This window comes from Arthrobotrys flagrans, assembly GCF_004000055.1.
Source record: "Arthrobotrys flagrans strain CBS H-5679 chromosome Unknown unitig_3, whole genome shotgun sequence".
NCBI lineage: Eukaryota > Fungi > Ascomycota > Orbiliomycetes > Orbiliales > Orbiliaceae > Arthrobotrys > Arthrobotrys flagrans.
Genome location: NW_027137547.1, coordinates 3,393,250 through 3,416,380, shown reverse-complemented (window position 1 = coordinate 3,416,380; position 23,131 = coordinate 3,393,250). Strand labels below are relative to the sequence as shown.

The window sequence follows — 23,131 nt, the reverse complement described above, 5'->3', positions numbered from 1 at the left end:
TTTGAAGATTGAGTTACTAAGAAAAGTCTGAAGAGAAAAGTATCGATCGAAAGGATATTACGTCCTGTAGGTCGGGATATATATATGCGTCGATTTGGTTGATTGATTGGCTGGCTGAATTGCTCTGCACTGTCTGTTACTAAACCGGGCTACAATGGATGCTCAATCCGGCTGATATCTACATGCAGCTACGGAATTCCGTAGACGGCACCAGGCGGCCAATGGACAGTAAGGTCAGCTCACGATCCTAGCTATTCGCCGTCTTGTGAACACATCGAGTGTTCCTGGTTCTCAAGGGTCCAATCGCAATCATTTGGCCCATTACGAATAGCAACAGAAACCAGAGCTAAAGCTATTGATTGCAACATAACTTTCATCCCTGGAACTAGATCCCTTGCTGCGCGCAACTAGCTACCGCGGAAGTATTATTCAATGTTACGTGATATCTTCTGGCGGAAAGCCGTAACGGACCAAGAAGAATGAACTTCCGTGAAGGGTCCCTTGCGTCTGTCTCTGACAGTCGTAAGTGCGGTGGAAGGGTGCATGTCCGCGTTCCTAGTGGTACAGTACATAGTACATGTGCTGTACGTTCGACGCTGCATAGGGTACTAGGCGAAACTTGGCACCAAGCCTTGCATTCTAGGATCCCGTGCATCCGACAGACTAAGACGTCACGGCAGATGCGAAATGCGGGGTAAACTGGGCAAGCTCCCCAGAGAAGGCCGGTAGTTGATTCGGGGAGGGACTTCGGACAGGATGGGAATTTGGGAACTGCGATTGCGTATGCAACTTTCGTGCGAGATCACAAATAAAAAAGTAAAATAAACTAAAATTTTAAAAAGAAGAAACTTCGAAAATTATCACGAGAGAATGAGACAATGCATTGAGACAGCTAGGCGCTAGGGTACAGCGGATGCAACAAATAAAAATGAAATGTGGAAGTTTTCGGATAGGCATTGAATCTCAATTGAGGGATAGAGGTTGTTGTATTTTGCGAACATTGAACTTCGGCTTGGCTAACTGTATAGCATCTACAATTGCTCAATTTGAAACGTACCTTTGATGTTCGATATAGAAATAATCAAATTTCGAGCTCGAAGTCTCAAGTCGTCAATTGTCGATGTCGTGAGCTATATCAAAATCTTTGGATTATTCCCAGCGGGGAACGGCCTCTTTTATAACTATATTACCCCTCAGCCAGCTAAGCCCTAATCGACACTCTCTCACCGTTCCTCGATCCGATCTCGAATCGATACATGGACCCGGTGAAAAAGAATCAGTTGATCTATTCCTATTTCCCTCACCCATGCCCTTCCCGGGTCAGTTACGAATTTCTATCGATAATATTTATAATGGAACCCCTCAACCCGAGCACATCCTTGGTAGGTGATGCTGGCAGAAAGCTTGTATCCCTGGTGACACTAATCCCCCTTCGATAACCCGATTCCATTAATCCGTACTGGGAAAATTATCGCGTTCATGTAGGTGCTTGTATGCGGCTGGCCATTTTGATAACCATTGATCCGCCCTACCATGATTCGGCTGCCGCCTTTAGCCGCCTACATAAAAAGATGATCCTGTCGAGTTATAATTGATAATGCGGGGAACTATGACTACAGGAGAATATCAATGTTGGACATAATTATGCTTGCAAGCGTGAAGTTAACTCTGCTTAGCCATATTGGTATATTGCCACCACTTAAATTAATATACTTTTCGAGTAAATTATTATTTTCAATAACGTCGTGATACTTTTAGAAAAGGAAGGATATCAGATATATATAACCAGTTGCTAACTATAGTCTATCTACAATATGACGCATGAAGCGCGAAAGAACCTAATCGAAAGTCAAAAACAAAGTCGCGAAATAGGAGAGCTTCTTAGTTTTTATGTTCGAGAGCCTTGTATACCATCTTAACGAGTGGACCTGCCCCAATATCGACAGCACGGGCCGTCAAGTTTTACCTGAAATCTTCCGGTCTGAGCCTCCGTAACTCTTTTCATTTGATTTCCAGGAACATTCTCTGGTTTTGGCAACTTCTTCTCATCCGAACCGCCAGGAGACTTCTCGTTTGACTTTCCTGGTGCTTTATTTGGATCCGGCTTCGGCAACTTCCCCTCATCCGGGTCACCATGGGTTTTCCCATTCGACTTTCCAGGTAGTTTACTTGGATTCGGTTTCGGAGACTTCTTTCCATCTAAGCCCATGCTCTTTGTTGTCCAATTTCCTACCTGCCTTGTCGTCTATCTTGGGCTGTTTCGGTGCTTTGCTGCCGGCCTCGCGTAACGACTTGAGCGCTTTCCCTACTATCCCCGTAGATGGCTCCGGGAGATGATGGAATCCCTGTCGAATAGTATCTTTACTTCCGCCGATTTTTCCATGAAATGATGACGTGTCTCCATGAAGGAACTTCGCGGCTCTCTCAAGCCCAAGAACCAAACTAACCTTGCGGTTGATACTTTTAGTATTCCCGGTAGGTTTATCGGTGGAACCAGTAGATGAATAGGGGTTGTAGGCTATAAATAATGTTAGAAGCAACGAGACTATAAATAATGAAGTTGGATCTCACTGTAGTAGGTATAGTCATCGGAGCCATCAAAGTTATCAATGATTTCCATAGTAGTTACGTGCTGTTGGTAGAGGCAATCACTAACATCCTTCCATGGGGCGCCAATATCGACAAGTTGCTGGCAAGGATCGGTAGCTATATATAATAACACGGTTAGTACTATCTCTCTTCAAAAGCCTACCTCGTGATCATAGGAACTTACAACTGCTTCCACCATCTGGGGTTCCACTATCATCTCCTTCGCCATCTCCATCTCCAGAAGTAAACCCTCCTTCCCCTCCACTTCCATTCTTCCCTCCTGTAGCACCTTGAGCATTCCTCCCACCACCTTTATTATTATTCTTCGACTTTGAAACTCCAACCGCTACACCCACAATAATCGCAATAACTATCACACCGATCACCACACCAACTACAATCCAAAATGTCTTTTTCGCAACCCTTCTCTTAACTAAAGGGAGATAGATCGAGTCTTTAGTCGGAGATCGATGAAAATTTGGCGGTGGGTTAAAGTCTGCTGGTGCAGCCTTCTCGATGTCTGATCCAACATATCGTGGAGGTTCTGAGCCTGCAGGCGGAGGCTGTGGGACCGCCATATAGGATTGATTCCCATTATAGGGAGTTTGTTGGTATGAGTTTTGCATTTCGTATACTCCAGCCGCTAGAAGTTTGATACGATAGAAATAAATGCGGTTTTATCTGAAGTTTTCTAAAATACCGATAGTAGATTTGAAGATACGGCATCATGAAAAGTGATATTGTGCAAAATATATATCATTTCTTGGACAATACCCTGTACCTTCGAACCCAAGCTTTTCGAATCCCAGGCTTTTGGGTGCCAGGATATACATTCGCACAACATTTCCACGCGCCAAACTGCGCCTTCCCGCCTCCAAAATTAAACATCTCCCTCAAGCGGGTATCTTTTTCCTCTCATGAACACCTGTATTTTCCCATACAACCCAACCAACAAGTTAAAATATTCCTGCATGGAGTAAAGTGCGTTGTGGATAAATTTACCACATTTGTCCCGCCAAGCGCAAGCTTTTGGCGTAACCTTACCCAGAAAACCACACTTTCACTACAATAACCACAGTCTCAATTTAACAGACACGTGCAGTTGGGACAATAAATACTACCGATTGGGGAGGAGAAACCTAGTACCAAGGACCGGAGTTCCTTAAGAGCTTTGCTAGAGAGATTTGGCCAAGGGGAGCACCCAGACGTCACAACAGGGTACCGCGTAAAGTATGGCAAGATAGGTCCTCGCACGATCTCGCCCCGTACGTGCTTCCATTATTTGTCACCCTTTGAGTCTCTTGCATATTGTGTGGCCAATTATTATTGGCTCTTTCCTTTGATATCGCGATATTGGAATCAGAATGATAGGGTGCCGTTGCATTTATAGGCTGAGAAAAACTCAGAGTCATAGTTAATTAAAAACTTAGGATACATGACAATGGCATGCCCGAATATGCTACGGAGTATCTATAGTACGCGCTTGTTACTTCGGTCGAGCAGGCTTAAATTATGTGAATATGCATTCATCCGCTCACTGAGCTCCACAACTCTACTATGCAAGAAGCAAATGCCACCAAGGCCAAAAGTCAATGAAAATGAGATTGAGGAAAAGTTCTTAAAGGGGAGGTATGAATGAAACAACCGTTTTTGTTTTCACAGTCAATATGTTTTGAAATTGTAAATTTGCTAATCAAATTATATCAAATGCCAGCGGACCGGGTATGATACTTCTTCATGATATGTAATCTATTAAGAAACGGATATCTAACAAAAATACTTTCGTGATTAACCAGGCGGCCAGAAAAGTATGTCCCAAACAAATACAAATATTGTACCTATTCTCCTTTCTAACACCGAATCAAGTTGTAGGTACACCCAAAGCGTAACAGATAGGGAAATCTCGACTCTATCTTCTATATATTACTTTACATGTAAGGTCGATAGTATAGACCCCGGCTAACATGCCCAAAAGAACAAAACGTCCTCCGCCGTCCAACTCCGCCACATCCCCACAGGTATAGTAGTGAAATCACAAGAAACCCGCTCTCGCGAACAAAACCGGAAGATAGCACGCCAAATACTCGCCTCTAAACTTGAGGATCTCGAAAAGGGAGAACAGAGTAGAAATAATGTTATTAGTGAGGTTAAGAAAAAGAAGAAGGCTAGTAAGCGGAAGAAGAGTTTGAGAAAGTATGTGTTTCCTGTTGGCCTGGAGTACATAAGGGATATTAAGGGAGTATCTTGGGTTAACCTTTTGCCCAAATTGGCGTAGGTACCGGAAATTAGATGAGGCAAAGGCCGTGACAGCAGGACAAATAACCGCCGGGGATGAGGTTGCATCTGCTGTGGCTGGTGAACTCGAGGCGGGCGAGGACGATGAGGATGGGTTTGAAGAAAGTGACGAGGAGGGAGACGAGGAGGGAGACGAGGAGGATGAGACTAGTCATGACGAAGGCGACGAGAAAGAGTCCCGTAGTACGCAAGAGCAGGGCAAGAAGGGTGCCTCCAGCGAGTCATGACCGGGGTAGCCGATTGTTCATACCACTTTTCTACTAGTTCGGGAAACTAATTCCTCTACGCGGGTATCCGGCGGTAAGAAATTCCGTTCAGAGTGGCGTGGAAGTTTTCTCAAAACGTAATTTTCTGCGACCTGATTCTATCCTAACGATACGAACGATCCGCCGTCACCACTATCTTTCCCATCGGGTCTATCCCTGAATGAAGACGAAAGAGACGCTACCAACCCTGCATCAGCAGCATGATGCAGGGTGTCTTTCGCTTTCCCACTCTTTGTTTCTTTTTCGGCTTCCTTTTTAATGGCGTGGGACTGGACGCTGGTGTAACGTATGAGCGTTACAACGAGAACAGCTATAATTGCAATAGCAATCTAGTACAAAATGTTAGAATGGCCCTCACTAGAATAGATATTCGATTGATACCACTCACCAAGCCTCTCCTCGTTGTGGTCCACCTCAAAGCCTCAATCTCGCTCCTCATATCGCCGTTAAGCAATATCGTCAGCTTATAGTTCAATTCCTGAATCTTGATCTCCATGGCCCGCTGTTCCTGCCGTGTTACTAGCTTCCGGTCGTTGAACACGCTCGATACTTCATCTTTCAGATTCATCAGGTCTTCATTCAGCTTTTGCTCTAGTTGTTCATAGTCACGCTGTATCTGAGCCCGATCTATCCTTGTTTTTTCCAATGCTGTACGTCTAGCAAATTCTGTTTCCGTTTTTAGCTCAGAACAAGCAGCTCGGAAAAGATAGTTCTCCTACGGCTCCGAAAGAATCCCATCAGTATTTGGTTTAGAAATAGAGGTCTTGCGGATAATATTACATTTTCTGACATCGATTTCGTCACCATCGATTCCTTCGCCTTATCCAAGTTCACCGAAAGCAAACCTCTAATAGCTTTCATCGCCACAACCGACTGTCCGTATGTAAACCCACCATTCTCCAACTGCTTCACCATCGCATATGTGTCGAAATTATGATACAATTTCGCCAGAATCGGGCTGATGAGGGGTTCCTTTGGAGGGCCTAATGGAATTACAGTCGGCTGCTTTCCGGGGTTGCTAGACGCGGGTCCCTGGCCTCCTGTATTCTTATTCGTCGGCGTAGCCTTGCTCTCCGGTTCCTTTACTGCTGTTATCTCATCTAATGCCGATGTATCCTTCAAGCTTTCCGGAACGTAGTTTATCCCGATATCGGTTTTATCCGTCTTCGGTTTATCGGGCGCAGTCGGCCCCTTCTTTGCAGCACTCTTATCTTTCTCTTCGCTCTTCCCCTTTACCGATGCCGATGTCTTTACCGGTGTCTCAGTCGTCTTCGCGGGTGCCTTCTTGACTGGAGGAGCAGGCGACGGTGGTGGTGGTGCTTTACCAACGAGAACGGCATCGTCCCTCCTCGGTGCCATTGAGTCCTGTAACGTCCCTAGACATCTTTTCTGGGCTCTTACCGGCCCGGAGGCATTAGGGCGTCGTGGTATCGAGGTAAACGAGCACCGTTGTGCTCGACTCGGGTATGTGCCGACCCTAGTCCGAACCGCATTACAGCAAGACGCCGTCCCACAGCCCCGCGCTGTCGACAAGAAGCTCGGATAGAGGAATGTAAGGCGGGGTATTGACATCGTTGGCGTGGGCTTATTTGTCGTTTTCGGATTGTATGGAAGCCTAGGAGTTAGAGAGTATTGACGAGTTTTAGGAAGTTCGTTGTTGAGGTTTGGGATACTAAGCCATAAGAGCCTGGGGTCTGCGACACGGGTACGTGACATCGTCATAGGGCCGAGGCTCAAGGGAAGTCACGCCAACACATTTTCTTGCAACAGTTCACCTTGCATACGACGAAAACTCAAAGACCTAGGATGATCGGAAACTCCCATTCAATGTGCGACGCTAATGTAGATGAAGAGTCTATATACAAAAAGGTAGTTGTGGTGAGGCAATTGTTACTTATTGCTAATATCAATACTTATCAATATTACCGAAGTGCATAAGCTGGTAGTCTTAAGTTGTTAAAGCTATAAACTTCTATGCAACTGCCTCCGTCGACGGAACTACTGGGGGAACTTCAGTTACCATCTTCCGGGAGAGGGGTCGACGGGGAGCATAGCTTGGCCCTCGTAGTCGTCGTTTTGCATGTCTGAGAAGAAGCAAACAACCTGAAGGAGTTATCCCTTCGATTCTTCTAGCCTGTCCAATTGATTCTGGCTTGGTCGCCGTAAGAAGTGCTCTCTCTTCAGCGGACAGTGCAGTAATTCTGCAAATAGAAGCGTTAATATGCAATGAATCAAGGTATTAGGCAGACGTATAACTCACTGGCGGTAGTCTATGTCCGGTGGTAGAACTAGATTCTCGTCTCTCTCGAACTCCCGAATATCATCTATTTGCTGTTTAATATAGGGTGCATATGCGCCCTCAATATTAATCCTTTCTCTTATTCTCTCTGGATACTTGGTAAGTTCTGGAAATATCCCTAAGAATGAAGTAGTAGTCAAGTGATTCTTCCTGAGTAAATCGAAAGCGGTATTCTTAAAGGCGTCCTGAGAAACCTCGATGCCCTTTTCGACCCATTTTGGGGCACCAAGTTCCAGACTTTTCAATATCGATCTGACTTCATCCATCATTCCAGTTTCGTTTTGGAAATGATTCCACCTCATCTCACCTACGACACCGAACTGTCTTCCTTTCTCAGTCAGCCGTAGATCGGCGTTGTCCGATCTAGCCGACATTCGGAATTCGGATCGAGCGGTGAACATTCGGTAAGGCTCGGAAACTCCCTTTGTGATCAGATCGTCAATCATAATTCCAATGTATCCATCGGATCGAAGCAGGGTCATTTGCGGTTTATTTTGCGACGACAGCCCGGCATTTATCCCGGCTATTATACCTTGCGATGCTGCTTCTTCGTATCCCGTCGTGCCATTGATTTGCCCTGCTAAGAATAGTCCCTTTATAACTTTGGTCTCAAGTGTAGCTCGAAGGCTTCGAGGGTCAACATAGTCGTACTCAACACCATATCCAGCTTGGGTCATGATAGCATTCTCTAATCCCGGAATGGTCTTCAAAAGCGCTTCTTGAACATCCGCGGGGACAGTCATGCTAATTCCGTTGGGATAAATAATGTTGTCGTCGTAGCCTTCTGGTTCGAGCCATATTATATGTTTCTCCTTGTCAGGGAATCGCATAATTTTCGACTCTAAAGAAGGGCAATATCGTGGCCCCTTGACTGTTTCACGTATATGTATTGACTTGTCCAGATTTGCTCGGAGAATCTCATGACTTTCGGCAGTTGTGAAGGTTTGGTGGCAAGCTAGTTGTTTCTACACCTCCGGGTTAGCTAGTTGTGTTCTAGGGAGTGCTAGCCTGCTATCGGAATGCATTTACCTCCTGTTCAACTTTTAGATTCATGTAGCTGAACGGAACGGGCGGGTCATCGGCGTATTGAATGTCGAGGCGACTATAATCAATAGTGTTTCCATCGATCCTCGGAGGTGTGCCTGTCTTTAATCGCCCCAATTGGAAGCCCGCCTCTCGTAATGAGTCGCTGATCCCGTACGATGCAGCCTCTCCCATCCGCCCAGACGGGAAGACATCCAGCCCTAAATTGAGTTAGAACAGTGCGTACCCATAGTTAATTATAACCGCGGCTAATTACCAATATGGATTTCCCCACTGAGGAAGGTACCGGTCGTTATCACGATATGGTTGGTATATATCACCTCTCCAGATTCAAGCTGAACACCTGTAACTTGGCCATAATGACCCTCACTATTCCGAGCGAAACTCTCGTTTTTGTCAATGACGATATCCGCCACAGAGCCCTCTTTCACCGCTAGGTTAGGATAATTAGAGAGCTCTGCTTGCATGTGCTTCTTGTACAGTTTCCGATCGATTAATGCCCTTGGACCCTGTGGTTTTCGGAAAGTAGCTCAGTACTCTTGCCATATCTAGTTTAGCTGGATCTGCCACACTGACCCAAACTGCGGGACCTTTCCTCCGATTTAACACCCTAAACTGGCTGCCCGCTTTATCTATAGAGCCTCGAGTCAGCCACCAGGAGCTCGACGAACTTGAGTGGACGGAAATCGTACCAATTATCCGGCCACACAATCCATCCAAAGCATCGATCTCTCTGATCATTATACCCTTTCCAATACCGCCAAAGCTCGGATTGCAAGAGCAAACACCAATGCTAGACAGCTTCTGGGTTACAAGGGCGGTTCTCGCGCCCGCTGCCGTAGGAAGACTAGGTCAGTATTATGAAACAGGGTCTCAAATCCCGAGGAAGCACTGACATCTTGCAGCGGCGGCAGAGGCTTCACAGCCAGCGTGTCCACCACCAACAACCACAACATCATAAAACACCCCCGTGGTGCTAAATCGCTAGTTAGCCCAAAGTTTTGCATATTTCAACAAAAAAAAAAGTAAATGGCAAAATAAAATAAAAGGGAAAATGAATAGAAAAAGTAAAAAAAAGAAACAAAGAAACGAAGAAACGAAGAAGGATAAAACAAGATACGCGTCGTTGGAAACTGCAGTATAAGGGACTCACCTGTTCTCGGACACACCCGTAGCAAGATGTCGTCTTGTTTGGGACATGCATTGGGGGAAGGCCGTTCTCCGTTTGTATGTCCGAGCAGCAGCCCGAGATAAGCGTGAAGCCAGCATTATTGAAGGCGGAGCTAATAGCTGCAGGCCTCGGTGCAACTAGGTAGCATAATTTGCGGTCACGAGACTGTGGGGAAAAAAAAAAGGTGGTGATGGCCGCCTTGGATTAGCACAATCTTGGCGGATTCGAGGTTTCTCCTCTAATATCTAATACCCACTTGACCTGTGTTTTTATCGGTTGGGTAGAATTGGAAATTATGAGGAAATATTAAATGGAGCAGAAGAAAAGAGAGAGGGAGGTGAATATGCAAATTTCCAACCCTTAGTGCTAGTTAGTGCAATGTTGAGAGGACAGCCGAGAGCCCAAAAGTTTGTAGATGATTTTAGTTCGTGTGAAAATTTTGGGCAGCGGGCAGTTTTGCCGGCAGCGCTCGGTACGGGCAATGCTAAAATATCGACCACAAATGACAACGACACCCAACAGCAAGACGGGATGTCCAAGCGAGAGAAAAAATTTTAAAAAAGACGAGATACCCAGCCCCGGTAGTGGCAAGGACTTTTAATCCCGTAGGATTATAATTAACCAGTGGTTTAGAATTAGGTCCAGTTAGTGGTTAGTGCAATGATTACGATAAGGCTGGAAATGGCGGAATAACAAATCTTCTAACGAAAACTCTAAATTTAAGGTTTTGAGATCCGAACAACGTTGTCGAACCTTATTCCCACAGCCTGCGTCCATTCCGCCGGCCTGGCTCAAGCCATCATCGTGTCGCCACTCCACCTCGAGACGATCTGTTCATTCATGTTCCTAAATTAGATCTATCAAAGTTGTGTCTCTATGACTGAGGATTCCTGCTGGGCGGGGATGTCTATGAGTGGTACTTTCGAATTCAGAAACACGTAGTCTACAGGGGGGAAGAATTATCGTAATATAACTTATTCTGGAAAACAATTATAAAATTCCGGAAAACTATTGGGGAAAACTTTTGGTTCCATAACCTTTCATGCTCGTCGACAATGGAAATTTCTAATCGTATTTCCAATTTACCCTCAAGATTCTGACACCGTCAGGCTTTAAAATGTCCGTGACACTCGGCGCTTTCTTCCCAAACTCCCTCATTGTCCTTCGGGTATCGGCAATTTTACAGGAGGCCGCCCCCAAAAAAACCCTTGCTTTGCCCACCATGGCCCCAATCTGGACAGAATTTCTCTCACCATCCTGCGTGAAACTCCTGATGTCAGGTGGCTGAAATACAGTGGATGTGGGCGTGAATTAGTATTCGACACGAGAATAGAAAGCCCGACCCACATGCCACCATTGTCTTCGTTCCGGATCCACGAGTACCCCAAGTCTTACATGGAATTGTCTCATTTTGCATAAAGCACTTTTTTTGGCTCAAGGCCCTTCTAGAAGCAGTTTCTTCCCACGTGCAGACCCAACAAACAACAACAGATATTCTTTTTCCTTTCAAGTGTCAAACAGAAAGAATATCGTTCCCACCTGTCCACTGATTTTTAGCCTTGTTTTCTTACTAATATGCAGCCTAAGCCTTCTTTTATTTTTATTTTCTATTACGTTCCCCTTCGCTCGCAGCTTGAGCTCCCGTTTTCCTCTCGTTTACTCACCATATCCGGATATTTATTATGCATATCCCGCCAATTATACCCAAGGTCAGCCATATCAGCCTGGTCGCATATGTGATAAGTCCCGTGCTTGCCGCCTACCCCAAACCGGAGCCAGACCCAAAGGCTCGATTTCATGCACGTTCATGCATCTAGCCTTGGAAATACCACCGCATAAAAAAAAGCGATTCCGAAGCCTTTTGGCCAGACGAATCGAAGCGAAACGAGCCCCAAATCACAAGGGCAAACGTTCATGCAAGGCGGTTACTTAGTCGAGTCAGTGATTCTTCAACGACCAACTTCGACGACCTGCTTTTTGAGCTCTTTCTCTCGGCTCGCGGCATCATCCGAAAGGGTTCGAGTAGACTTATTAGTATCCCCAACGCCATGTCTTAAAGCCTCGAACCCATTGTCTCACCAGCTCGTGTATCACAACTCTTTTAAAAAATCTCGTCCCTGGCAAGACCACCCTGCGATATTTTGGGAGCGACCGATTTTATCTCAGTTACCTATACCGGGCACTCAACAAAATATTGTGTAACATTTGTTAGTCGAGACCAAGAGAGAAAAAACCGAGAAAAATAAAAGAAAGCAAAACCAAGAAATACACCAAAAAGAGGCAGCACCCTGGGTGGTAGAAGCGGCCCCTTAAGCTACCAGGCGAGGGGGGGGGAAACGGAGAATCCCACCAACAAGTATTGCACTTGGGAGGACATCAGCTACAAGGTTTTTTTTTTTTTCTTGTTTGCAAATTATACGTTTGTATTCCCGCCAACAGTACACTGGATTTACCGTAGTACAGAGGACCCGGAATGCAAAGGAAAAAACCCACATTCCACAACCCAGCTTTCGATAGTATAGGACCAATCGGGGCGTCCACACCTCGACTGTATTCCGGGATTCTGAGTTCCGTTCGTTCGTCTGATATGCCCTTGCCAATTTGCTCTGTGAACTAACGTTTGGGAATTCCGATATACCTAACCCTTACATACTCTTACCTATTCCTTTTTTTTATTTATATTTTCTTCTCTGGGGTCCTATGGTCTTCAGCCACTAAGGAGACAATTTAGTCGAGCTTTAGCGGTTAGCGGTGCACAGATGCAACTGCACAGAGAGGGATATTTACGATTCTACCGGGTCTGGAGGCTTGTAAGCCATGCCGTTTAGTAAGGCAGCTCTTTTTTTTTTTTTCTTGCGTGACTTTTAAGTTACGGAACAGAAGGTCGATAAACCACCTTTAGGATAACAACAGATTCCCGCGGAAGCCCTAACTAAGTATATTGGTCTGCCCAATTCTCTCGCTGCAAAGTAGGATATTTTCTGTGGTTTAAACGGCATCTAGATACGATAACACCTTCGTCATGCAGGTAAGTGGGTTATGTTTCGCGTCATCCTGCCCACATTTATATATTCTTTCTAGTCCTTTTAAATTCTGGGTCGTGACTTCGTATCTCGACATGTGAGCTTGTCGAAATCTTGAAGACCTTCGGAGCAGTAAACCGAAAAAAAAAAAAAAAAAGCAGAGAGCTCTGCCCCGGTGTACGGTGTGTGTTTATTCGCTACTGCAGAGGGACCCTATGCTCCCAGACGAATGGCACACCACAGGCACGCAACCAAGGTACCAACTTGGTGTGTCCAGTTGTGATTATTTGCTCATGTACGGATCACGGGTTGAGCCCGTTTCCCTTTGCCAATCTTTGGCAAGGGAGTAAATTCCTGGTTTAGTCATCTTCAGGTGCGTAATCTCTGATATATCTTTTGCTATTTCTTACATTTTTGTCAGTGGGGGAAGGGGTTCTCCGCCATTATCATTTCTGCAGGCATGATTTCCCAATGAACTGGAATCAACACTGTCGACACAAACCCTCCTCGACGACTTGGACCTGGATTCTAAATCTCAGATATCGACACTACACTATTTTTATTGTATCAATACACCATTACACCTCCTTTAAGGGATTACTGCCAGTCTTTTCCATCTTGGTCAAAAATATATCCTCCTTTGGGCGTTCTTGCTCGAGTTTAACCTGGAATCCAACGCGACCCGGCCTTGTGAAATCACTTGATCCGACTTTGGTCTCCCTATACCAATAAACGCTTCTGATTTCGATTCGAGGACCTTCTCTAGTTAAGCGCCATGTAAACTGGCATAGTTATCATCCTGTAGTCCCTTAATACTTTGTTCTTTGTTTAAAATCTGGCGTTGCAACCTGTCCTAAATGGATCTTGGAATACCTTCAGCATCTATTGAGATATTCACCTTCTCATTTGGAGCGATAACTTTCTGAAAGGGCTTCGACACAGGCATCTCTAAGTAGCAGTACTATCTACATCCCCTGGAATTTCTCAGAGAACAATCACGGAGCCACGGTAGCTATGCGTAGATGGAGGGCGTCCCTGTCCGGACTTGATTTCCATATACGGCTGCAAACTGTTGGTATTCAGCCGGGTCCCTCAGGAAAAAAACTACTTCCAAGTTGACAGGGAGGGAAAGGTTTCTAGTTTATCTATCCCGCTCACAAAGAATTGTAAGTTTAATGTGATATTTTCTTTGAAGTGGCAGAAAAAGATAAGCGATGGAAGTTTCTGTCATCATCACCACCGACACTTTTTTTTTTTCCTTTCGAGGGAGGTGGGTTTGAAGAAGGAAAAAAGATAGTAATATGAAATGCACTTCTATGTCCATTAAGATTTCAACAGGGGGTGAGAAGATATAAACAGAGACGCTAACATTACATCAAAATTCGTGCAGGCCGTTTCTTCCCACGAAGCCCTCTTCACAAGTAACATTTATTTTTTTTGGAAAAAAACCCAAGCAAGCGCCGCGACCACCGGAATGCCGAGGAAAGGAAATGGGAAAGAGATAAGAAAGAGAGAAAGAAAGATAAAAAAAGAGTATCGATAAATGACAAAATAAGCTATCCGTGTTTCAGTTTCATATCCGGAGCCGTCGTTTACTGGCCGGTCCACTGTGGAGGGGGATAGTGATGGAGAACGTCTTCGTCATTCACTGTGCCTGTTCTTTGCTCCGGTGCTGATTGGGGCGAGGATGTCCAGGCAACAAAATTCTCCTGAGGAAACCGACTTCGATCTTGCATTTGCTGTGGCCCTGGTTGAGGACTGTGAGTGCCGTATATTGGTTGGGTCCAAGCGGTCGAAGAAGCGGAGCTATAGTTAGAAGCGGCCGGACTAGGAACCACTGGACGATCATAATGAGTTGCCCCGACAGTCGAGTAGGTGGAGCGATACGGTGCACTTCCCGACAATGCACTCGTATTGAGAGGAGACGATTGAAAGCCAGAATAAGGGCTTCCGGACCAACTTTGTGAGGTGATGGTTTCGGTTTGGGCAGGGAGTGAAAGTGGTGCGCTGATAGGGGCGCTGCTTAGGTTTGTCGTATATGGTTGGTAGGGTGGGTGGTACCTGGGATTGTGGCTACCATGACCAATGTCGTATTCTTCCACCTTCATCGGATCACCTTGGTGCCCGAGATCCCCGGGGTAACCATGAGAACTGCCTGTTGGAGGGAAGTAGTTGACCGGGGATTGCATATAGTTGTAGTCTGATGGGCCACCTGGGAAGCTGCTAGGAAGGAAAGCGTGTGGATGGTGTGGATCATGTCGACCATATGATCCGATTTTCGAAGAAGAAGAGTCATCATCTTCATCAGTCTGCGCCTCGAACATAGCATCGGCTCCGTCATCGATAAACGAAGGCCTTCTAGAAACATCCGATGTCGGTTGTCTTAGTGAAGAGGATATGAAGAGAGTACTGCGTGGTCGGATATGGGCGTAAGAAGAAATCTCAGTCGGTCTGGTGAGTCGGTTATCGAGGACATCTTGAGGGACATAGTATGAAATCAAATGGAATTGCCGATTGTTCTCGTCCTGTATGCTGATCGTCTTCTTAACCAGGCCATTCATCTTGAAGTCGTATGAATCGATCAAAGAGCCAACTAAGGAGCGGTCAGAGTCGCCCGGAGGACCTGCTCTTGCTGGATCCATTCCCATTGGGTGGAACTGTTGGTGAGGATCATCCATGGGGTCGGCATTTGGAGGTCTCCTGGCCTTTGTAGCATTCTTCCTTTGTGCTCTTTTCTTCTGTCCTGGAGGGAATGGTCGCGATAACTCTCTATACAACAGGAAGTTCCCCAGTATCCTGCTTGGACTCCAATGCACCCCGTCAGTCCACCGCTTTATGCCAGTATCAGTGTGTTCAAAGACGAAGACATTCCCCGATTGGACAGCGGAAGCCCTCTCCCTGTCCTGCGCTCGCCTCTGCACGGTAAACAGCTGTCTCTGCAGAATAAGCTCTACAATCATCAAAGCATCCTCATTTGTTTGACAGAAGACATTGGATATTGTTGGTTGGATCAGAGATCCGGTCGAAGACATGGTGGGTAGCTGACGGCGATTCGCACGTCTGTCGGTAGGGGGTTAGTTGGTGTCGATTAGGTGAATAGGGATGATGTTGTGAATTGTCGGATTTATATGAGGAGGAGGAGGAGGAGGAGGAGGAGGAGGTTACAGACTAATAGGAAAGGCCCGGCGGTGGGAAGACGTTAGCAAGAAAGTAGCCGACTTTATTATCACACTGCTGCAAAGACCATCACTCACGTTTACACCAGCAACCTATCGGGCCCGGGCACGCAGAAGCACAGGCACAGGCACGAGCACAAGCACTGGATTTTCGACCGAGTTTAGACGGCATCCATCGTCCCTCAGAATTAAGGATCTCGATGACTTTATCAGCTGGTCAAGCTATCCCTTCGTCCCTCTCGCCCCCACAAGACAAAATCTGTTCAATAATACAATATATCCAAATCAACGTGGCAATCGGAAGTCCTATGGCTGTGCGTGCGTCTGCGGCCCTTGAGCAGATAAGAGTTAGAATCGAATTCGGTGGCCACGCTGCTCACGGCCTTGCAAAGCGATGAATATATCGCACACGAGCGCGTTCTTGCCGGTTTCTAGAAAATCTCGAAGCAGGGTCCTTGATATCCCTATATCTGTTATTCCTGTAGGTAGCTGGAATTTGTATTCTCTTTTTTGATGATACTTTCGGTTTGACGCTTTGCTGAATCTTCCTCCTGGTGATAGACTCGAAGTTCTAGTTTCTCCTTCGGTGGAACTATCAAGCGAAAGACAAGTACTGCCCTCCAGGGAAAGGGAAAAAAAAGAAAAAGACAAATATCGGATGTCCACTCCGTCCCAAACAAGCTTCCGATGTCGACACTATGAGGTACTTCCGCAGTACGCCTAAACTCTTTCCGTGTTCGTCCCTTCGACAGATTTCACTTATCTCGATGTCTCCCGAGTGTCCACGACTCTTTTGAAAGAAGCCGAGGGACAGATTCCGAATTGAGAAAAAAAAACCTGATACCCAAAAAAATGAATCAGGCCTGGGACCCTATGCAGCCTGATATCCTCCGAAGGCCGCGTGGGATCGAAAGGAAGAGAAACGTGGGGATAAATTAAGCTCCTTCTTCGTTGGAAAAGGAAATTGATGGGTCCAGTTATACAACTAAGGGTGGCTAGCAGCGGAGTCAGCTATCTTCCACTATAGGGAACTTGGATACAAGTGGGGTCAATGGCATTTTGGGTCCCGCAACTGCTTCTGCAGTACGGGTATTGACGAAAACACAGAATTGGCAATTGACTGGAAACATCGGCGTCTGTGGTAGCACAGCTTGCATGTGTTCACGTTGCGTGTGGTTGGGGGAGGATACGCACATGTGCGAGATGAAGGACGTGAAATGAGCGTGGGAGTGTATGACAGACCTCTCCTGTGGGAATATCAAACAGTGGTGGAAGAGCTTCCTGAACTTCTACTCTTGAGTCAAGAACACAGGCGCGTGGCTACACAAAGCTAGGGGAGACCACGCTCAATTGGTTACAAGAGGGACTGTCGAACTCAAAGACAAAAGCACTACGCATATAAGCGATTAGTAGCTTGATGAAAGCCACCACGACACGATGCCGACTTCAACCCAGAAAGTCTCTCCGCCCCACGTCCGAACAAGGTCTCGACGGAAGCTCCAAGGGGAATAAAGAAGCGCACATTGACAGGTGCGATGTGCTTGGAAGGTGGGATTGAGGCGGGAGCCGTGGTATGATAAACCATGAGATGTGGTTCTGGAAGAATGGTATATGCAAAGCTAATTTTGGTGATACTCAAGAGGACTTACATGAGATCGCTACGGTAATTATTATTTTTTCTTTTTCTTTTGTCCCTCGGGTTTATATTCTACTCGAATCCTTTTTAGGTCCCTCTGAAAAAGAGCTTCGACAATAGTGGAGTAGTGCAACTATACGACAGCTCCGGCCCGGGCCAGGAATCAATCTGGGTAATTAAACCGTCGTCACAAAAGCTGATTTGCCGACGCAGCTGCAGTCTCGTGCTGCAGCTGGGGTTGGAGACCGAAAAAAGAAAGTGCCGTATAAAATGAGAATGTTGAAGCTATCGCATAGCGACAGCTAATATCCGCACAGATTTTTGATGTTCGGGGTCGCCAACCACAAACGTGTTTTATCAGTCGACGGAGTCGGATTTATTTGATGCGGCTAGGTAAAAAAAAACACGCGACTAGGCCTCGTTTGACTGTCAAGGGAAAAGGGAAGAGCCGACTGATTGGAGGTCGAAGGCAGAGGTCCCGCCAGATGGTAAGTATTTGCAAATCCGGTTGTCCATTCGCACCGTGCATATGGGAAACCTTTTGTCTTGGTGTCTCCTTCTAGCTTGAATGGCTGAGTACAGAGAGTATCGATGGACTTACTCAACTACTGTTGGAGCTCCGGGGGCATTAGTACGATTTGAGAAACACCTTTGAAAGTGAGAAATGAAAATGGCAATGCAATGGAAGAGGGACGGGAAAAAAAAAAAAAAAAAAAATTTTTTTTTTAAATAAAATGATGACTGCCGTTGCCTATATGATATAGTACTTCCTTGAACCTGAACCTGAACCCGAACATGAACCCGAACCTAGACTTGCTACGCTGCCACTGCCCTTGGAGAACGTAGCTAATGAGAAGCGATCCCGCCGAATAATTCTTTTTATACGTCTGTACCGCTAACATTCTAACTTGTCTTGTCTGTAGCTAGCTCACAAAGCAAAGCATTGCAGTGCTGGGTCAAGGCACCATCAATCGTCCCCTTTTCTTCCTTTCTTTTTCTCCCAATATTCTTTGAAATTGGCTGGGTCAACTTACCTATTTTCTACCGCCGACTACTGCCTTTCTGCCCCGTGCAATCGTTCTTTCGGCGAGCCTGCTTGCCCACTACCCTGGGTCCGCACTTGCGCTGCTCTCGATCAATCAACCAAGCAGCTCCACTCTCAGCCTAACATTTCATTCCCCATTGTCCAAACACCCCCTTCCTTTCCTGACCTTTATCCCGTTGCTGGTACATTACATACATACTTTACACTTACGACGCCCAGCAAGCCGGTAACTTAACTCTTTCTTGATCTTAATGCATATTTGCTTTTTATCCTGAAACCGTTCTCGGGACCTGGATCGGCCATTTACACGGAGACGTTCGAGACCGGCGATATGGGCCACATGTTCTTCATGTCTGGTTGATGGGCGCATTGACAACCTCTCTTTAAAATATCTCTATCCGCCCAGAAAACAGGCTTAGGCAGCATCGATACGACCGGCGACGGGTGGCGGATGACGGATGGGACTTGGTCAACATTAACTCGTTAACCTCAGCGCCGGTATCCATCTACTTCCTGTTCAACACAATGGAAAAGGATGGCTTTCGAGCTAACCAGCAAACGTACCCGCTAAATCGAAGGGAACAGCGGTGTATGGTCGCCTTCCTTTGTGCCAAGGCATTCCCTGTTTTTTGCCCCGAGTCTTGGATGGGGTTGGTTGGAAAAAACACCTGCCACGGAGAGAAACCTCAAAATGATGCGCATTGTTCGTTCCAGCCGCCGGTTCCATTTCGAGACAACAGCCATCAATTTAATAGCCTGCTTGTATCACTTGTCAGAAAGAAAAAAAGGAAGAGAAAAAACATTTACGGTTGTTTGAGGCTCAGACTCTATAGCTGGTCGGAAAGCATGCACGGGCAAGACAGTCAAATCGCTGAAATTCAGCTTTTGGCATTCCTGCCGAGCTAGGATTTAAATTGACGAACCATGCATCCTGTAACCCAACCAGCCTTGGGAAAGAAAGAGAAAATGTTCCGATATCATCAAATCCTTTGTTCGATTCTATCGGTTAATTCCGCAACGAAGAAAAAAAACTTGCAGCAATCCGATCCCCAGGCCAGGCTAGGGCGATGGGTCAAAACAAGGAATACCGGTGTCTCATCTTTCGCATCCACCGTCTTGCTTTAATAGGTGGCGTTCTCGCACCACGACGCCTCCATGCCAGTGGCACCGACAAAGGGATAATTCGACCTCTGATTTGGGTCTTGATTTGATCCCCAAGGATTGGAACCGTTATCGCTTATTCGCCGACTTTGGAGGTTCCCACAGGCTGGATTGCCATGTGGTAATAACAGCGGAACCTATGCCTTCGATCGAGCTTCCGAACCGCTAAATGTCTCGGAGATGGAGGGAAAACATGCCTGGATATGGTTTGATATGGATGCCATCATTTCCGACACGGCCAATCTCGAGCTCTGCCGACAGCTCAACCAACTCCACATTGCTCAGGGGCTTTTGGTCTTTAGTGTCTATTTGTGTCTGGATAAAACGTTTTGGTTGCTTGAAATTGAGCCGTGGGATGCATACTACGTAGAGTCGTCTTTTTGATATTAATCTGCGATGGCCCAGCAAAGCGGCCTAGGCTAGCGTGGCGACTGGAGCGAGCGGCTCGCTAATCAAAATTTATTTCGGTATCCCTCTTTCTCATTCTATGCACCCTTAAACCAGCGGACAGTTAACTAGCTCGATAGTTCTGGCCTTAAAGAAACGCTCCTTCCGCCTGGGACCACGAAGTCGACAGTCATTGGGCGATACTGTAGAAAGAAGGACACACAATCAAAACTGCAAATGGCATCGGATGCCGCAATTCTTGCAACCAAAAATCCTGCACACTGACCGCAGGAGAACGGAATTTCGGCCTCCGCCGGATTTAATAGTCCCATGACTCAAGGGTGCGATTATCTCGAGCCAGCGGAGCCTACCTTCTTTTTTGTCTTATGTCTTAATTCCTTGCGTCGATATTTGGGATTTATCCTAGAACAGCTAGTGCCAGATCGATCGAGTGAGACCAAGAATCGAAAGAGTAAAATTCTGGAAAGAAAATGGGAGCGCCGTGGTTCTGATGCACATTCCCATGTACCGCAGCAAGCAAAACAATTTCCCATCGATTATCAAATTTCGTTTTTCTTATTCTAGCCATGTGTGCGGAAATTTTGGAAGTATTTCGTGCATGCATTTACACCGACGGGTTCACATTTGCGAAAAATTAAAAGTAAAATCCGACTGCGACCTTCTACAGTCATCAGTGTAACGGCATCCATGGCGCTAACGCTACCCCTAAATACTTTTTTTGCCAACAAAGTTCTCCACTACGGCTATGGGGCCCGGTATCGACTGGTATTCCTGCGGCTCGAATCGTGGCCATATGCATCCCAGGGTAAAGCCCGCCTGGTCCCAAGGTCACGTATGAGACAACGGCCAATGCATACATATCATGTGAGGCTACATTGTCACTATCCCAAGCCGACATTTGAGGTTTCTGATACTTTGCTTGTCCCCACTGGCAAGTTCTAAACTTTGGCTGATTTCGTATTCCAAGGCAATAGCGCTATATCATGCATCAGATATTGTACCAGGTGGATGATCTCGATATTGGTAATCTCTGACAACTATATTTGCCAATATGGCTACCTAGTCATACGACGTTAAGGCGTTCCAAACCCTCGAGGCCATGCCGTGAATCTGTGGTTATCCCAGCACTGGCCAAACGGAATTCGGAACATTCCATGCTCCTTGTCGTCCAAACCCCAGCCAACCAAAAACAGCAATATCAAACTTCGAGGTTAGCTCAGTCTCTCTAATTTTTCCTGAGGGTGTCGAGCAGGGCTTACCCGTTACATGTTAACTTCTTTTCGGAACCCGAAAACTTGGTTCAGCAGCAGTCGAGCAATTTCCATTTACTGCGATCAATCGGCTCAGCTTGCACTTTGCATTACCCAAGCGAATCCTCAACCGCCCTGGCCTTGGCAGGACCCAACCATGCAGATGCGGATTAGCCCCCCCAAACCAACCAGATACAAGTCGAAGTCACCAGACATCGATGTCTCCGGTCCTCTGTAGATCGGTACACTTGTATACTCGGGTTTAAATGTTATATGCAACATGGGCACAGCCTCAGCTCAGGCTGATCTAGAAACCTACGGTCCTCCCTTTTGTTAGAAACATGTTAACGGCGGCTAGCTTTTGTGATTCACCAATGCGATATGCTGAGAGAAGGTCGTCCGTTCCGCTCCCTCACACTCCCCTTGGTTTTGCTTGCGTCTCCCATTCGCAGAAGTCGGCATAACCATAGGCCCAGAAAAAGTAGGCTACGAAGTAACCTTCACGAAGTTGCCTTGGGTCAGAGCGATTCGGCCCAGCCCTAAAGCACAAGAAACTCATTTCGATAGGTGGAAAGGTCCTCTGCAATGCTAAGTATGTCCAGGACATGGCTTGCAGTTTTAGGCCGCGACTGGAAACTCGAATCGCAATTTTTCGCGAAGGGAACATATCGCAAACCTCGAAACCAATGGGATTCTGCAGGCCCCAATTACCTGCGGGAACCTTGATTGGCTATCCTGGATAATTATGTGGTCTGTGAGGCCGAGCTGCAGTTTCTTCTCCAGCTTTTTTTCCTTCTTGCTGCCCTTCAAGGCCGCCACAGATCCCCTTCAAGAAGCCAAGTTGGGTGGGGAAGACGCTCTAGAAGCTCACATGTACCGCCGGTGGCTCCGAATACTAGCCGTGAGCGTCAGAGAACCCTCTATACCAATTAGGCATAAGCTATATAGTGAAGCTCAGTGGCGGGTCGCCTTAGTTTCTAAGCTAAGATGCCTCGGTACTGGGCTCAAGAGACTAACGGCCCTAAATCTTCAACAATCAACGCACTGCATACAAAGCTCCATGCTACATTACATACACACATCTCTCATCCCACCTAACAATCTGATCGAGAAGAGACAAACATTAACAGACCCAACATATTGATATACCAAGTCGCCGTTATACTAACTGGGCAGCAGGAGCTGAGATTCATTCACGATATCCAACAGAAAACGTACTTGTAATATGCCGTCGTCTGTTAAATCTCCCCAAGCCGGGCACATTCCAAGCCCCAGCATCAATCATGCATCTTGCAGTATCACCAACCACAACTGATCTCTTTTTGTTTCTGTTCTTCATCTCCATCCGGTATCAACTGCTCGCTAGCTTTAGTTCAAACGACGACAGAATCAACGACGTCTGGTCTATCAGGTCTTCTCAAACAGGCATGAACTTAGCGCCGGCCGAGATGTTTCCATTCGAACTCGCTCGATCGCTCGATGGACACTCAGAAAAGAACTAGCTGCTTCATCTATACGACCCGGGACGGTTCAGAAAGGCGCAATCTATTGAGCAATTTTAACACCGTCCTCAGGAGGGGCCCAGAACCTTTTACTCCTATGATACGACTAAGTATAATAACCGCGAGCCGGTGGAAACGACAAGAAACTATGGAGAATCTAAATTGTCCCCGAGGATACATGTGTCTACACGCAGACTTTTTTTTGGTCTCGTTCAGCCCAATGCAAGTGGGGGAAGCGGAAAACATCCCTTGCATTGTATACACCT

The 23,131-nt window shown here is 46.4% G+C and overlaps 5 protein-coding genes across 5 annotated transcripts; 1 reads left to right on the top strand and 4 right to left on the bottom strand.

Moving 5' to 3' along the window:
- Window positions 1–2,165: 2,165 nt before the first annotated feature.
- DFL_002373 (uncharacterized protein) lies at window positions 2,166–3,167 on the bottom strand (the record flags this gene model as incomplete). Its single annotated transcript, XM_067631148.1, has 3 exons — window positions 2,166–2,518; window positions 2,572–2,706; window positions 2,774–3,167. The coding sequence occupies 3 exons, from the start codon at window positions 3,165–3,167 to the stop codon at window positions 2,166–2,168; spliced, it is 882 nt and encodes a 293-aa protein (XP_067493722.1).
- Window positions 3,168–4,159: 992 nt separating this feature from the next.
- Window positions 4,160–5,111, top strand: DFL_002372 (uncharacterized protein; the record flags this gene model as incomplete). The annotated part of the gene is made up of 5 exons (XM_067631147.1): window positions 4,160–4,218; window positions 4,304–4,311; window positions 4,386–4,397; window positions 4,617–4,782; window positions 4,865–5,111. 5 exons carry the CDS (start codon window positions 4,160–4,162, stop codon window positions 5,109–5,111), a joined length of 492 nt encoding a protein of 163 aa, XP_067493721.1.
- A 137-nt stretch (window positions 5,112–5,248) lies between these two features.
- On the bottom strand, window positions 5,249–6,509 carry DFL_002371 (uncharacterized protein; the record flags this gene model as incomplete). The annotated part of the gene is made up of 3 exons (XM_067631146.1): window positions 5,249–5,479; window positions 5,539–5,865; window positions 5,931–6,509. The coding sequence occupies 3 exons, from the start codon at window positions 6,507–6,509 to the stop codon at window positions 5,249–5,251; spliced, it is 1,137 nt and encodes a 378-aa protein (XP_067493720.1).
- Window positions 6,510–7,122: 613 nt separating this feature from the next.
- On the bottom strand, window positions 7,123–9,762 carry DFL_002370 (uncharacterized protein; the record flags this gene model as incomplete). The annotated part of the gene is made up of 8 exons (XM_067631145.1): window positions 7,123–7,351; window positions 7,411–8,414; window positions 8,479–8,693; window positions 8,750–9,002; window positions 9,070–9,125; window positions 9,186–9,326; window positions 9,390–9,469; window positions 9,647–9,762. 8 exons carry the CDS (start codon window positions 9,760–9,762, stop codon window positions 7,123–7,125), a joined length of 2,094 nt encoding a protein of 697 aa, XP_067493719.1.
- A 4,517-nt stretch (window positions 9,763–14,279) lies between these two features.
- DFL_002369 (uncharacterized protein) lies at window positions 14,280–15,719 on the bottom strand (the record flags this gene model as incomplete). Its single annotated transcript, XM_067631143.1, has 1 exon — window positions 14,280–15,719. One exon carries the CDS (start codon window positions 15,717–15,719, stop codon window positions 14,280–14,282), a length of 1,440 nt encoding a protein of 479 aa, XP_067493718.1.
- Window positions 15,720–23,131: the final 7,412 nt, after the last annotated feature.